At 55.9% G+C, this 13863-nt stretch overlaps 1 protein-coding gene and 1 long non-coding RNA gene across 4 annotated transcripts; one reads left to right on the top strand and one right to left on the bottom strand.

The window, feature by feature from the left end:
* Positions 1-596: 596 nt before the first annotated feature.
* GAL3ST3 (galactose-3-O-sulfotransferase 3) lies at positions 597-8874 on the bottom strand. Its single transcript, XM_016425376.2, has 3 exons — positions 8471-8874; positions 5184-5448; positions 597-2454 (listed from the first exon to the last, which is right to left on the bottom strand). The coding sequence occupies exons 2-3, from the start codon at positions 5309-5311 to the stop codon at positions 1269-1271; spliced, it is 1314 nt and encodes a 437-aa protein (XP_016280862.2). The 5' UTR covers positions 5312-5448; positions 8471-8874; the 3' UTR covers positions 597-1268.
* On the top strand, positions 1772-13863 carry LOC103093417 (uncharacterized). 3 transcript variants are annotated; one of them, XR_008912687.1, is made up of 3 exons: positions 1772-1907; positions 3630-3890; positions 4131-13863. It is a non-coding gene; the product is annotated as an uncharacterized LOC103093417 (long non-coding RNA). The 3 variants fall into 3 exon arrangements; XR_472253.3 differs by lacking the exon at positions 1772-1907 and having other exon boundaries at positions 2452-3890; positions 4131-4302; positions 6682-13863; XR_008912688.1 differs by lacking the exon at positions 1772-1907 and having other exon boundaries at positions 2452-3890; positions 4131-6866; positions 7456-13863.

The following is a 13863-nucleotide window of genomic DNA, read 5'->3' as shown; positions in this document are numbered from 1 at the left end:
AGAAGTCAAAGCGAAGGAAGTAGGCGAACTGCCCCAGGAGGCCGTGGGCTTCCTCTCTCTGGAGGTTTCCCAGCAAAGGCTGGGGGGGTCACTTAGGTAAAGGTTGCAACTACATCAGGATTCTACTTGGATCTCTGGAGTAGTGGTTCCAACGCCTCCACTTAGGAAGTTAGCAAGTTAGGAAGATCTGGTTTCAAATCCTCCATCCTACCCTACATTTAAAAAAACTCTCACCTTCTTCGCATCAGTACTGTGTATTGGTTCCAAGGCAGAAGAGCAGCAAGGGCTACACCATGGGAGGTTAGGTGACTTGCCCAAGGTCATCCGGCTAGGACACGTCTGAGGTCAAATTTGAACCCAGGACCTCCGGTCTCCAGGCTGCTACTTAGCTGCCCCTTCCCATCCTACACAATGGCTAGCTGGAGAACGCTGGACGAGTCACCGAATCTCTCCGGGGCTCAGTTCCTCATCTGCCCAGGGGGGCTCCTTCCAGCTCCAAATGTAGGGTCCTCTGACCCGCCATTCCAGCCATAGCTAATCCTTGCTCTGAAGCTGCCTCAGGCCTTGAGTGCCCCCATAAGACGGACCTCGGAAAATCCCGGGAAATCCCGTTTATTGGAAAAAACAGCCTCCAAAGGCAGCCCCTATTCAGTCCCGGGTTGGGAACAGCTGGAATTGTGGGAAAGGGATGGAGCCTGGAAGACCCAGTGTGCTGGGCTCCGGGGAGGGGGCCCTTCTGGAGAGGAAGCTCGCAGCTTGGGGCGGGGGTGTCCCATGTGCGTGCAGAGTCCTCAGCTTGGCTCCACAGGGGGCGCCCAGTCCCTGATGCTCCCTCCTTTCGCTGGCCGGACCCAAGGGTCGCCCCCTTTAGAGGAGAGGGGCTGTGCGGAAGCGAGTCCGCCTTCCCCCCGCCAGGGGAGTGCTTCACACGTGCCCGTTTGGGTGCACGCACCCTCCCCTGCATGCAAGGGGGCTTCAGAGCGGGAATGGGGCGGGGAGCGGAGTGATCTCGGGAGAGGAGTGATCTCGGGAGAGGACGGGCGTCCCCAGCCCGCGGCCAGCTCGGGACGGGGCTGAGCAGCGGGTGGGGAGGGAGGGCCATCCCTCCGGAGCAGCCTGGGGGTGGAGCCACACACCTGAAGGGCCATCCCTCCCGGCCAGCTATGGGGGTGGAGCCGCACGTGGGGGGAGGGGGGTCACCGCCTCCCGGCCGGATTGGAGGCGGAGCAGCAAGTCTCTAATGGTGTGTGTGGGGTGGAACGTGGAAATCAGTCTCTCCGGACCCAGGGCCGGGGCCGGGGCAGGGCTCGGATAGGGCGCGGCGGCGGGGGCGGCGGCGGGTGGTCGCCAGCCGAGGTCCCGGCGCGGCGCTTCTGTTTGTGCAACAGATAGCTCGAGTACTGCACCTCGGGCATGGCCAGCTTGAGGCACTCGTCTCTGCTCGGGGATCCCCAAGGCGAGCGGCTGGGCAGGTCATACCCCACGATGCCCACGTTGCCCAGCGGCTGCCAGGGTTGCAGCTGCTTGTTGCGGATCTCAGCAGCCGGGCGCAGGCGCGGGCGTGGGCCGAAGCAGCGGCGCAGCAGTCGCTCCCGCGCCTCTCGCAGCTGGCGCGCCTCGTGCTGCACGCACTCGCGGCCGGCGCGCGCCACGCGGTCCCAGAAGGAGGCGTTAAAGTGCGCGTAGAGGCCGGCGTCGAGCGCGTTCCAGCGGCGCACCGCGCGCGCCAAGCCTTCGGGGAGGGAGGCGAGGCGTGAGGCGGCGCTGCGCACGTTGAGCTCGGCGTAGAGCACGTCATCCAGGTCCCAGGCCAGCAGGCGGCGCAGCAGCACCAGCGACTCGTCGAAGTACTCGGCGATCATGACTAGTGAGAAAGTGGCTTCGACATCGCGGATGAGGCCCGCCAGGTAGGCCGGCTCTTGGCGGGCGTTGCGCTCGTTGTCGCCGCCCAGGTCATAGGCCAGCGTGTTGTGAGCGTACATGGCGAAGCGCTCGTCGGGCCGGTAGTAGGCGCGCGGCGCGCGCAGGAAGGTCTCCAGGGAGCCATTGGGCACGCGGACGAAGGCTGGGCAGTAGCGGTTGTAGTAGCTAAAGAGGGACTCGAACATGGCAGCGGGCTCGCGGAGGATGGTCACGTAGACCGTGTCGTTGGGCAGCAGGCGCCGCAGCTCGGCTCGGTTGAAGCGCAGGTGGCCGGCGAGCATGCGGGGCGGCCGCGTGGCCGGGTGCACGAAGCGGGCCGAGAAGTTGCGGGGGTAGCAGAACTGGTGCTCGCAGCTGGGGCGGGGCAGCGCCAGCGTCACGTTGTGCCTCTCGGCGAAGCGGAACAGGATGTTCTGCACCGTGGTGCCTGCTGTCTTGTGCGTCTTGACGAACGCCACGGCTGTGTGCTTGGGCCGCGTGGGGCTTGCTGGGCAGCGGGGCGCCACCGCTGGGAAGAGGAGCCGCAGGGACCTGCAGGCCGGGCGAGGGGAGAGGGGGACCACACTGAGGCCATGCCTGGGGTCCGCCTGGGCCCCCTGCCTTGGGGGAAGGGCAGAGTTCACAGCGGGGCGCCCCAAAGGGGAAGGTGTTACAGCCCTGTCTGGTTCCGGCCCCCCCCCCTCACCTCGCCCGTCTGCAGCCCAACTCTGAAGGCCACACAGGGCCAAGGCACCACCCCCAGCTCTAAAGGACCGTGGAGCCGGCTAAGTCATGTCCAGAAGGGCTCATCTCTTCCCCAAGCCCATGGGTGGAGGATGGGGCCCTGCTCCCAGGCCCTCAGGCTCCCAAGCTAGAAACCGTCCTGGGCCTTTGGGCCTCCCCCACCCCCACCCCGGCTGGGCCACCCCTTCTCTCCTTGGACCTGCCCCACCCCGGTCCAGATCCTCACTCCATCGTGCGGGGACTATTGCAGTAGCTCTTGGGCCGTCTCCACCGTGCAGCTGAGCTCGGGCAGGGACTGGCTTACCTTTCACAGGGCCCAGCACACAGGACCCGTTTACTGCCCTCTTCCCCTACCGAGGCACCAACCAGAAAGAACATCCGCCTAATGAGCCCTTTTGTGACTGGAGCCTGGGGCCCAGGGAAAGGAAGATGCTCCCAAGGCCAGGGAATCCCTTCCTAGGGCTAATCATTGGTGGCAATAGTTACGGCAAAAGCCCTTTATGAAGCTCTCATTTGATCTTTACAAGCGCTATTACTACCACCATTTTACAGATGAGGAAGTTGGGGCAAACAGGTGAAATGACATGCCTGCTCTAGATCCAAGGCTGGCACATCAATAGGCATTTGGGCCATTTTAATGTTAAGAGAACTGAGGCCTAGCGTAAGGAAGGGACTCCTCTGGGGTCACACAATCTGTTGCTCCTCAGCCAACCATCTATATGAAATGACCCTCCCCAAGTCTCCAGGCCAGGACTGAGCTCTATCTCCTCCTGGGATTCCACAGCTCGAGAGGTCACAAAGCTGAGCCCTTCCATGCTACAGCGGAGAATGGGAGGCCTGTCCAAGGGCCCACAAGGCTGGAGCTTCTCCACATCGGGTGTTTTTGTGTCTTGAGTCGTGACATCCAAGGTCGGCCTCGCCTACATGCACTCAAGAACCTCAGAGTTGGCAGGGCCCTAAGTAACTGTCTCGTCTCTCCCCAGCCTCTGCTGGAAGACCTTCAGTGAGGGGGAACCCTTTGTCCGGAGGGCAGTGGACGCCCTGTGGACGAGGCCTGGTTTCCCACGGTTCCACCACTGGCCCTGAGAGCTCCAGATGAAGACATTCCCATGCCTCAGCTTCTCCAGCTCAGCCTTGAACAGCTGACTGGGGCATCTGGTGAGACCTGCTCAGGCTGATTTTACCAGCATGCTCTGGGTGTGCTCGTGTCATGGACCTGCTGCTAGCTCTGGCCCTCGTACACAGTAAGAATTCCTCATTTTTCGGTCTTAGAAGTGGCCTCGCCTCCGCTCTTTGCCCCTCGGCTAACTCAGTGGCTTTGGCCTGCGTTCTTCTTCCCCTTCAAGACTGCCCCATTGGTGAGGTGACCCCAGATCCCTGTGTGAGCTGACCGGCCCTCCCTCCCAGCCCTGTCCTCTGCTTACTTGCCTCCTTCACCCTTGTGTTCAGCTTTTCCTTGTGTTCAAGACCATCGTGTTTTTCAGGTCTCTCACCACCCTTGACTATCTCGGAAACCATCCTCCTCTGCTCCAGAGAAATGGGAGATGTGTTGGACCGGGGCACCCGGAGGAAAGACTTGGAGAGCCACCCAACTGAGTGTCCCCAAAACCCACTTCTTGGATCACCCGAGGAGGACGAAATTGGTTCCTGTCAAAGGTATGGTGGGGCCCTCCCTCCCCCCAGACCATGGAGGACGCCAGCTTGTGATTGCCTTCTAGGCCTAGCCTTAAAGTATAATTTCCCCTCCATCCCCATCCTGACGGGCTAAGGGTGCTCCCTGGGGTGGCACAGAAGGCTCTCTGCCCTACGGTGAGTTCTCTGGGAATGAACTCTGCCCTCCACTTCACCCTTGCTGAACACTCAATGCTAGGGGAGATCGGAGTGAGGGATTCTAGTCATCCCTGAAGCCAGTTCTCTGTTGGCATCCAGTCCAGCCTGGATCCCAAAGGAATCTCCACCTCAGCAGAGCCAACCAGAGGCTGTCCAGCCCTCTGCTTACAGGCCCACCCAACCCCAGCCCCCTTTGGAAGTCTTTCACGCCTCAGTTTGTCTGTTTGCTACATCCACTCCGTTGTTCCTTCTTGTCCTTTCTGGGGCCCTTCAAAGACTTTCACACAGGTGCTCCTCCAGTCTTCTTCCAAGGATAGCGTTGGAGAGACTGAGGCCCAGGAGGAAGACATCTCCTGAGTTCTAGATAAGCCTTTATTCATCCTGGGTCCTTGCTGGAGGGCTGCTTGTGAAGGGAAGAGCCATTTTCCGTGACCTGACCCCTAGGACTTGTGTTCCTCATCTGTAACATGGGAATAATAATCGGCCTGCCCACCTCACAAAGGTGTTAGGAGAATCCGATGGAGTAACGGGAAACTGAAGCACTGGGACGCGTTTATTACAGGGAGGGGCAAAGGGAGGAGCCTTAAAGCTCCTCTTGGCCTCTCCTCTCATTGGGCGAGCGGGAGGAGCCCTAAGGGAGCCTTTGGGTGTCACTGCTAAGGAAGAAGCCTGATCCCAGCCCAGCTCCAGCCCAGGCCCTTCCTTACCAGCTGAGCTGCGATCCCTGGTGCAGGAGCAGGCTCAGCGTCGCCCCCAGCAGCAGCAGCACCACCACCTTCTTCCTGCTCATCACCATCTTGGCCACTTGCTGCAGCCGGGCCATAACTGGGGGCATGTCTGGGCAGGGAGCGATGACACAGCAGAGGAGGGGCCGGGGCCCCTCCCTCCCCTGAGACGGGCTCTTGTTGGGCCAGGGCCCAGGGGGGCGTCTGGGGTGGGGAGAACGGGGCCAGCGTTCTCTTCCTGGTGCACCTGTAAGGGAGGGGAGAAGATTGGCAGCAAAGCCCCCGCCTTCTCCGGGGATCTAAGGGTGTCCGAGCAGGGCGCATCTTTGACATGGATTTCTACCCCCCTCTTGGTCCAGAGCCACCGACAGTAACACCTTCTTAGGGGATGAGGCTGGCGGGGTGGGCTGCACCGGGGCATGCTGACCTTGCAGAGTCCCTTACAGAGAGACTAAATCCCCCAAAGGCTCAAAAGTGCTAAATAGGAGAGTCCAGTGGGCAAGCCTGGGGTGGGTTCTGGGACTCCAGATTGAGGTTCCTCTGCACGGAATCACTGTGGCTCCCGATAGAGCCCCCAAAGCCGTCCTCCCACCCTCCCCTTCCCTGCTCTGGGCTGAAAGCAGAACCCAGGTCTAGGGGGTGGGGAGGAGGAGGAGGAGAGATCCAATGTCTGGCTCTAGAGGGGATCAGTTACTGAGGCAAGCTTTTTCCTCTGAGTCTGTGATAACTGTCTCGGGTGGAATTACAGCGTCTAAGTGGTGGGGATGGGAGTTGGGCACGGGGAATTGGGAAGGTCTTCCTCCTGTCCCAGGCTCCCCTCTGGAGCCTCCTCTCTGCCCCCGTGCCAGGCCCTTCCTCTTCCTTCTCTGGGCCTCGGGCAGGTCGTGTCCAGGGCTCAGAAGGGACTTTCCTTCGTGGTGTCCATCTGCTTGAGAGGCAGGGTGATGTCATGACAAGTGTGCAGGGCCTGGTTCAGTAGCCACATGACTTGGGGTACTGTGGTGCCCCTTTCCAAGTCCCCGGGGCCTCTGGGGCCTAGTCATGTGACATCCCTGAGCCGCCTCCTCTCCACAGGATTATGGGTTAGAGTGTCCCCTGCCAACCCCCCCCCCTTCTCTCCCTGGGATCATCACTGGCATCTCTGGGCCCGTCTCTCAAAGCCTATCCTGGGGGGTGTCCATGGAGGTACGTAATGGTTGAGAAACTGATCCATGGAACCAAGAGGTGGGATCTAGCCAAGCGGCCAACCAGAGCGCAGCGCAGTTCTGCTTTTGGATCTCCCTGATCACTTTGGGCAAGGGAGAGACCCCTATCTTGCTTTTCCTCCTTGGTCGTACCATGGGTGGCGGAGGGAGAAGCTTCCCATCTCTGGCGAGCGTTAGCCCGCTTGCTGCCCTCCGTGCCTAGAATGCTCTCCCTCCCGCGGAACCTCTGCCACTTCCTGCCATTTGCCACGTTTCCCTCTCTGTCCGGCCTGCAGAACCGAGATGAATTGGATCTGGTAGCACAGGACAGAGCAGGTGCTCCGGCTTTCAGCCTCCTTGTCTACACAACGCTGGCTTGCTAGGAAAGACTCATCGGGCACTATGGAAGTGGATGATGCCGTGCTAGCGGGGGCCGTGGGGGGAGCGCCTGAACTTGGCCCTGCCTTTGCTTCAGGAGCAGGTGGGCTCCTGGCCAGACTGGAAGGGGAGTCAGCTGGGTTCAGGGGACCTCCCTGGGCCAGAGGAGGAGGAGGGGACCCTCCACCTGGGCAGGCTTGGGGGGCGGCTGTGAGCATCCTCTTCTTCCTGAATAAGATGTGGGGGGAGATGGGTTGGGGGGACAGCTGGGCCCCGGGAGACCCCGTCGCCGGGTGCGCTTAACCTAGCCAGGGCCCTGCCTGCCCCGATAGTAATCCTGGATTAAAGGTAAACCTATTCCAGTAGGGAAGGAGAGGCCAGGTTCTGTGCCTTTTCACCTCCCTCCCAGCCTTCTCCCCATCACCCCGGCCTGCAGACACACTTAATCCCCCTGGTGCCTGTAGGGAGAATAGAGGACAGACAAGGTTAAGAGGGAAGAAACTACCTCCAAATCCCTTCTCCCCTGGGAGAGCCAACGTGGAAGTGTGGCCATCCCTGGCTCTCCTGGCGGCCTCATCCTGGCCCAGCTTTCTCCTTGGGCTCTGCTCTTGGGCCCTCCAGACTCAGATCTCACTGCCTCAAGGTCTGAGCCCGTCCCCCTGCCCTGGGCCCTCCCCCCCCTTATTTTGCAGGATATTCCCAAGCTGGCAGCCTGTGTGGACTCTCCGTGTTCAGGCCGTGTCTGATTGCCTCCCTTCCCTGGACACAGATGGAGAGCTTGGGGGTGCTGGGAGGCCCTGGCCTCGGAAAGGGACGGAAGAGCCTAGCAGTCTAGACCAGAGAGGGAAGCTGAGGCCGAAGAGAAAGGACTTGCTGAGGTCCTGCTGGGCCCACGTGTTCACCCCAACTCCAAGTCTTGCCCTCCTTGGTGTTCCGTGCCATGGCAAAGGGGCCGGGTCTGGCTGGCCCATCCTCGGAGGGAGGGAGGCCACTTTGCAGTCTGCCAGCCTCAGCCCTGGCCTCCCAGACTAATTAGAGTATGGGCACTAATTTTAGAACGAGGCTGCTTCACCTCCATCTAATGCTTGATTTTGCAAATTGCTTTTCTGTCTCTAGAGAACAGGCACCAAAATGGAACGGGGACCTGGAGCTTGGGGAGACTGCGCGGCCCCTGGCCCTCTCCCCCCTTCCCTGCTGAGCCCCTTTTTTCTCCCAGAGCCCCCTGGGGATCTAGAAATAAGGAGAAACCGGTCAGATGAGACCTTCCTACTGTGGGACCTGGAAAGACCTCAGACTAGAGAACACAATGGCAGGTCAGGGAGGAGCTTGGAGACCATCAGGTTCATCAGTTACCAAAAGGGAAACTGAGGCCGAGAGAACTGAGCTAAAGGGGGGGGGGGCACAAGTAAAGGTGTGAATGGGTAAAGGAGGGCAAGGCCGGCAGGGACTGCTGGGAGGGGAGATTGAGTGGCTCCTTACGGATTAAGGGACTGTGGGGAAAGAGCTCGCCGCTGCCCGCCCCCAGCCCCTGCCTCCCCGCTAGCTTTCCTCCATGTTGCCAGCTCTGCTGCCATTCATTCCCCAGCGCTCCGCCGTTTGGCCCCCATTCCTCCCCCCAGAACCCCCCACGCAGGCTGAGCCCTTCATTTCTTCCCCATCCCCGGGATGCTGCCGCCCCCGCGCCGAGCCGCTGCAGTCGGTACTCACGGCACTGGGGCTCCTCGCCGCCACCCCACTTTCCAGGGGCTCTCTGGGGCGCTAGTCCCGCTGCTCCATCCGGCTCTCACCCGAGGAGGGAAAGCGGGGGATGCCCTGGCAGGCCCGGACACCCCGGCTCCGCTAGCTCCGCTCTGCCCAGCCGGCTCAGGTGGCGGCGGAGGCTTCAGTCCTCTCCTGCCCCTCTCCCCATCCCACTCAGCAGGCGGGGCTGAGAAAAGGGGGAGGGGAGCGGGGGAGGGGCGCGAGGGGGCCGGCACACACACGCCGGCAGGGCAGCGAGCGTCCTAGGATTTCAGAGTTGGGCTGGAGCCCCGGCCCAGGCAGACCTGAGCAGCACAGCGCATGGGATTTCAGAGCTGCTGCCGCTGCCCCTGCTGCGGTGTGGCACCTCCTTCGCGCAGAAAATGCAGAATAGCCTCCGAGGAGCTGACAGGACCCTCACACCCAGCCAGAAATAGACACCCCTGGACCCTAGAGACGACAGGAAGGACAAGGTTAAGTGACTGGTCCAGGGTCACACAGCTAGGACGGGGCTGAGGCCACACTGGACAGAAATGTTTCTTAATTGCCTAAGATGGGCCCTATGTTGCATAGGGGCAGCTAGATCCAGAGGTAGGATGTCCTGGGTTCAAATGTGACCTCAGACGCTTCTTAGCTCTGTGGCCCCAACAGGTCATTTCACCCCCATTGCCTAGCCTTGCTTCTAAGCCAGAAGGGGAAAATAGGATGTGCTTGGATTCTGCTGAATTAGGGAAAGGGGAGGCTCCACCACATCCACCCCTCTGAAATTTTCTGTGGCTCCCTTGTTTGTGGGTCCTTCTCCAGTGGGGCAAGTCACTTGCAGTCAGGCTCGAACTCCTCCCTGCTACACAAATGGCCCAAGTATGGGGCAGAATGTGTCGAATGGGGAGGTGAGCTCAGGCAGCCTGCTAGGAGAAGTGGAAACGGAGACCCCCTTTCTGTGGAGCAAACTAGGGGAGGCTGCCTGCAGGGGTGACTTAGGAGGCGGGCCTTGAAAGAGAGGTGGAACTTAATGGGAAGCTGAGGTGAAGGGCGCTCTCTTTTTTTAATTTTATTTAGTCAATTTAGAATATTTTTCCATGGTTATAAGATTCATGTTCTTCCCTTCCCCCTTCCCATATCCCACACGCAATTCCACTGGCTTTTACATGTGTCATTGGTCAAGATCTACTTCTGTATTATTGATAATTGCACTGGGGTGATCACTAAGAGTCTATATCCCCAGTCATATCCCCCTCAACCCATATGATCAAGCAGTTGTTTTTCTTCTGCATTTCCGCTCCCACAGTTCTTTCTCTGGATGTGGAGAGCGTTCTTTTTCTCATAAGTCCCTCAGGATTGTCCTGGATCATTGCATTGCTGCTAGTAGAGAAGTCAATTACATTCAATTGTGCTACAATGTATCCGTCTCTGTATACAATGTTCTCCTGGTTCTGCTCCTTTCACTCTGCATCAGTTCCTGGAGGTTGTTCCAGTTCACATGGGATTCCTTGAAGGGAGCTCTTCTTTTATATATATATATATATATATATATATATATATATATATATATTTTATAAAACCCTTACTTTCTGTCTTGGAGTCAATACTGTGTATTGGCGCCAAGGCAGAAGAGTGGTAAGGGCTAGGCAATGGGGGTCAAGTGACTTGCCCAGGGTCACACATCGGGAGCTCTTCTTAAAGGCCTTGAGAGGCAAAGCTCCTGGGAAACACCCTCTTCCTTAGGAAAGAATGACCTGAAAATCACAGGCAACTTGGGGGCCTTGAGGAAAGGCCCAGAGTTAGCAGAGGGCCACGTGCCACCAAGACAATCTCTGGCTGCCCATCATGCCAGGAGGGAATGCCTTCTCTCCAACTACTGACCTCCCTGGCTTCCATGAAGTTCTTCCTGGAATCCCATCTTCTCCAGAAGCCTTAATTTCAGGGCCTTCCCATAGTGATTTCTTAGTCTGCACAGTTTGTTTGATTGGAAGCTCCTTGAGGGCAGAGGCTGCCTTTTGCCTCTTTTTGCACCCCCAACACTTAGCAGGTGCTTCATCAATGCTGACTGATGGGGTGATTGATTGGAGAAAAGTCCTGGGAAAGAAGGTTGGAGAGGTAAAGTGTGTGAAGAGAGAATTCAACTCTTTGTTTAGTTTTAATGTAATTGATCATAAGAATTAAACTGTAGAAACCCCTCACGGAGAAAGACCGGGAGTACCAGGCCAGGCAATAGGAATGAAGGGGTCAGGTTTGTGCCTTAGGAAGACCACTCTGTGAAGGGGGGATCAGAGAGGGCACAGGCTGGAGGGAGGGAGGCAGTTATTAGCCTGCACTCCTGGCTGAAGTGCTAAATGAATGAGGTTCTGTTTGTAGAGGAGAAGGGCTGCCAGGACTGGGGGTGCAAAAAGACCCTGAGATCTATGGCTTGGGTAGAAGGGATGGTCAGTGCAATCGGCAACAGAAACAAGTACCCAGATAGTCTTCAAGGGGCAAGAGATTGGACAGTCTCCTAACTGGGAGGGACTTTAGAACACAGAACAGGGAATGTCGGAGCACCTCCTTCCAAAGGAGGCCTCTAGAGGGGGAGAATCTCAGCCCAAGGACATTGCCCACACCTTCCAGGGCTCCCTCCCTGCCCCCTCTACACCTACAGACTCACAGAGATGCAAGGGTGCATTCACACATACTCGAGTCAGAGACCTAGTTATCTTGCACCTAAGGATTACTTGAGGCATATGATACAAATCTGTCATATCTAATAACTGGACAATCCCTTTGCTCCTCCCTAATTGGCTCTCTGTCCCCATTCCCAGAAGTCCAAGTGGTGTCCCAGCCAGCCTTTCATATCATGTCCTTTCAGCCCAGAATCTCAATTCATTTCTTCCCAAGGAAGAGAGACCATTTCCCAGGAGCTCTGCCTCTTCTTGATGGCTCCTGAGGCTCTAGTCTGAAAAAGAGGTAACCCCTCTCCTCAAAATGCAAGTTACATCCCCCAAGACCTCAAGGTTCTGTGCTAGGCTCCCTTTTCTCTCTCTGCTTTCTTGGTGACCCCATCAACTATCACGGGTAAAATTATCTCACATAGTATTTATAGGGGGCAACTAGGTAGTGCAGTGGCTAAAAGCCAGCCCTGGAGTCAGGAAAACTCCAATCTGGCCTCAGACACTGCCTAGCTGTGTGACCCGGGGCAAGTCACTTAACCCCCTGCCTAGCTCTTGCCACTCTTCTGGCTTAGAACCAACACAGGGAATTGGCTCTAAGACAGATGAGGGTTTTACATTTATTCAACTTCTGTTTCACTCAGGTATGCAACTTGGGTGTTATTCTGGACTCCTCACCCCCCCCCCATGTCCAGTCAGTCCATCATCACCTCTCTCCAGACCACCATAGCCTCCCGATTGCTCTCCCCTGCCTCATGTCTTTCTCCACACAGCTCCCCAAGTCCTAGATAGGTCTTACCATGCTGTTTCCTACTCGGGAATCTCCAGGGTTCTCTGTTGCCCTGAGGATCAGTTACAAACATGCCCGGTTCCTATGTAAAGCCTCTCACTGCCTGGCCCCCAGTGAGCTACCTATCTGGACTTGTTCTGTATCGCTGTCCGGCCAGTCCGTGTTCTTTTGTTTACTGCCTTCCATACACAATACTACCTTCCTGATCCTCAGCTCCCCTCCAAATCCACATGGGTCTCTTGCTGGACTGCCTCTGTGCTCCTCGTTTTCCCCATCAGAATGTAGGCTCAGCTCTTTTGGATCCCTGCTGCATGGCACACAGTAGGTCAACTCATGAGGAGAAAGGCACACTCATGAGAAGCACCTCCCCTTTGGCCCTGCCATGACACAAGTAGGTCTGTATCCCAAAGAAATCCAACGGAAAGACTTAGAAGCAGCTCTTTGGGGGTAGAAGTGTAGGGAACGTCCATCCATTAGGAAATGTCTGAGGAAGTCCTATTCTGCCATTGTGACAGAATGCTATTGTGCCATAAGAAATAATGAGCAGGACAGTGTAAGGATAATTTTAGTGTTTTGACTTAAATCTAAATAATTGGTTGTCAGGGATGATTCCCAAATAATAAAATACCCAAGTCAGCTGGAAATTATGGAGATTTTAATTAATAGAGAGAAGGAATTAAGGAAAGAGAGAGAGAATTAATTTAAACTGCTCTGGCTCAGGCTGAGCCAGGCAGTAGTTAAAGGCCTTGGCCAAAGGGGCCTCCCTGAGTCTAAAGGAAAGGGAGTCAGTCTTATCACACTACCAGGGAAGCTCCAGTCCTCCACTGAACTCAATCTCCTGAACTGAGTTCAGAACCATCCTGAACTGACTTTTAGCATCCTTTTAAAGAAATTTTCTCTTATGTCACCTCCCCTTTTTACATGAATTTACATGGTAAATTCAGTAGACACTTTATTCCAGGACTGCCCATTCTTAGTTCTCACCTTCTCTGTTTAGATTATATCTTCTGAGTACTTCACACTTCTTTGTTAAGCTTACCTTTTGTGAGTTACTTGACCTTTTTGTGATTAATTTAACCTTTACAGGTACTTAATACCTTTTTGTATTAGATCTAAAAATAGACCTAGCTTAAAGTTCTAGCTTCACTATAAGGTATGAGTTAAGTACCTTCATTGTTCAATCAGGAGTTTACAACTTTATCTTCCCCTAAAGTATGTCTAAGTATGGGTGGAGTAATATAAAGTTCCCAAGACATTCCTGATTCTTGTTAGACCAAGTATCTCCATTGTTACAATAAGGAAATAGCTAAATCAAATCTTCTAAAGTACAGTCTGAGTAGTTTTTAAGAGTCACAATGGAAGCCTGGGAAGACTTTTATGAACTGATGCCGTAAAACGAGCGGAACCAGGAGAACCAGGATACGGGAAATGTCATGAAGATCAGCCATGAATGACACCTCAACAAGGACCTACAACAAGGATCCCAGGGGCCCAGTGAGAAAGGCTGGCAGAGAGAGCACTGAGAGAAGTAAAATGTCTATCTTGGGGGGATTACATGTTTTCTTTTGCCTCCTAGTAATTGTATGGAAATAAGTTTTGCATGACTTCCCATGTAAAATGGATATCACACAGCTTATCTTCTCAAGGGGTGGGGGAAGGGCAGGGGTGAGGGAGAGAATTTGGCACTCAAAATGTTTTTTAAAAATGTTTAATGTTATTGGGAAATGTGTGTGTGTGTGCATGCACATGTATGTGTGCCTCACTTCAGTTCTGTGATGGAAGGGATGATGAGGGTTAGGCAATAGGAGGGCCTCTGAGGCCACAATTGAACCCAGGGCCTCCCAACTCAAGGCCTGGCACTCTCTCCACTGTGCTGCCCCAATGGGGAAGTAGATAATGAAGTACATTAAAATATCTTCTAGAAATAA

This window comes from Monodelphis domestica, chromosome 6 (genome assembly GCF_027887165.1).
Source record: "Monodelphis domestica isolate mMonDom1 chromosome 6, mMonDom1.pri, whole genome shotgun sequence".
Classification (NCBI taxonomy): Eukaryota; Metazoa; Chordata; class Mammalia; order Didelphimorphia; family Didelphidae; genus Monodelphis; species Monodelphis domestica.
The sequence above is the reverse complement of the archived record's forward strand: the minus strand, read 5'-3'. Positions and strand labels throughout refer to the sequence as shown.

Excerpts from the sequence above, each read along its gene's own strand:
- GAL3ST3 (XM_016425376.2), bottom strand. The coding sequence starts at position 5,311 with ATGCCCCCAGTTATGGCCCGGCTGCAGCAAGTGGCCAAGATGGTGATG. Across the intron at positions 2,455-5,183 it reads CAGGGATCGCAGCTCAGCTG|GTCCCTGCGGCTCCTCTTCC; the intron begins GTAAGGAAGGGC and ends CCCGGCCTGCAG.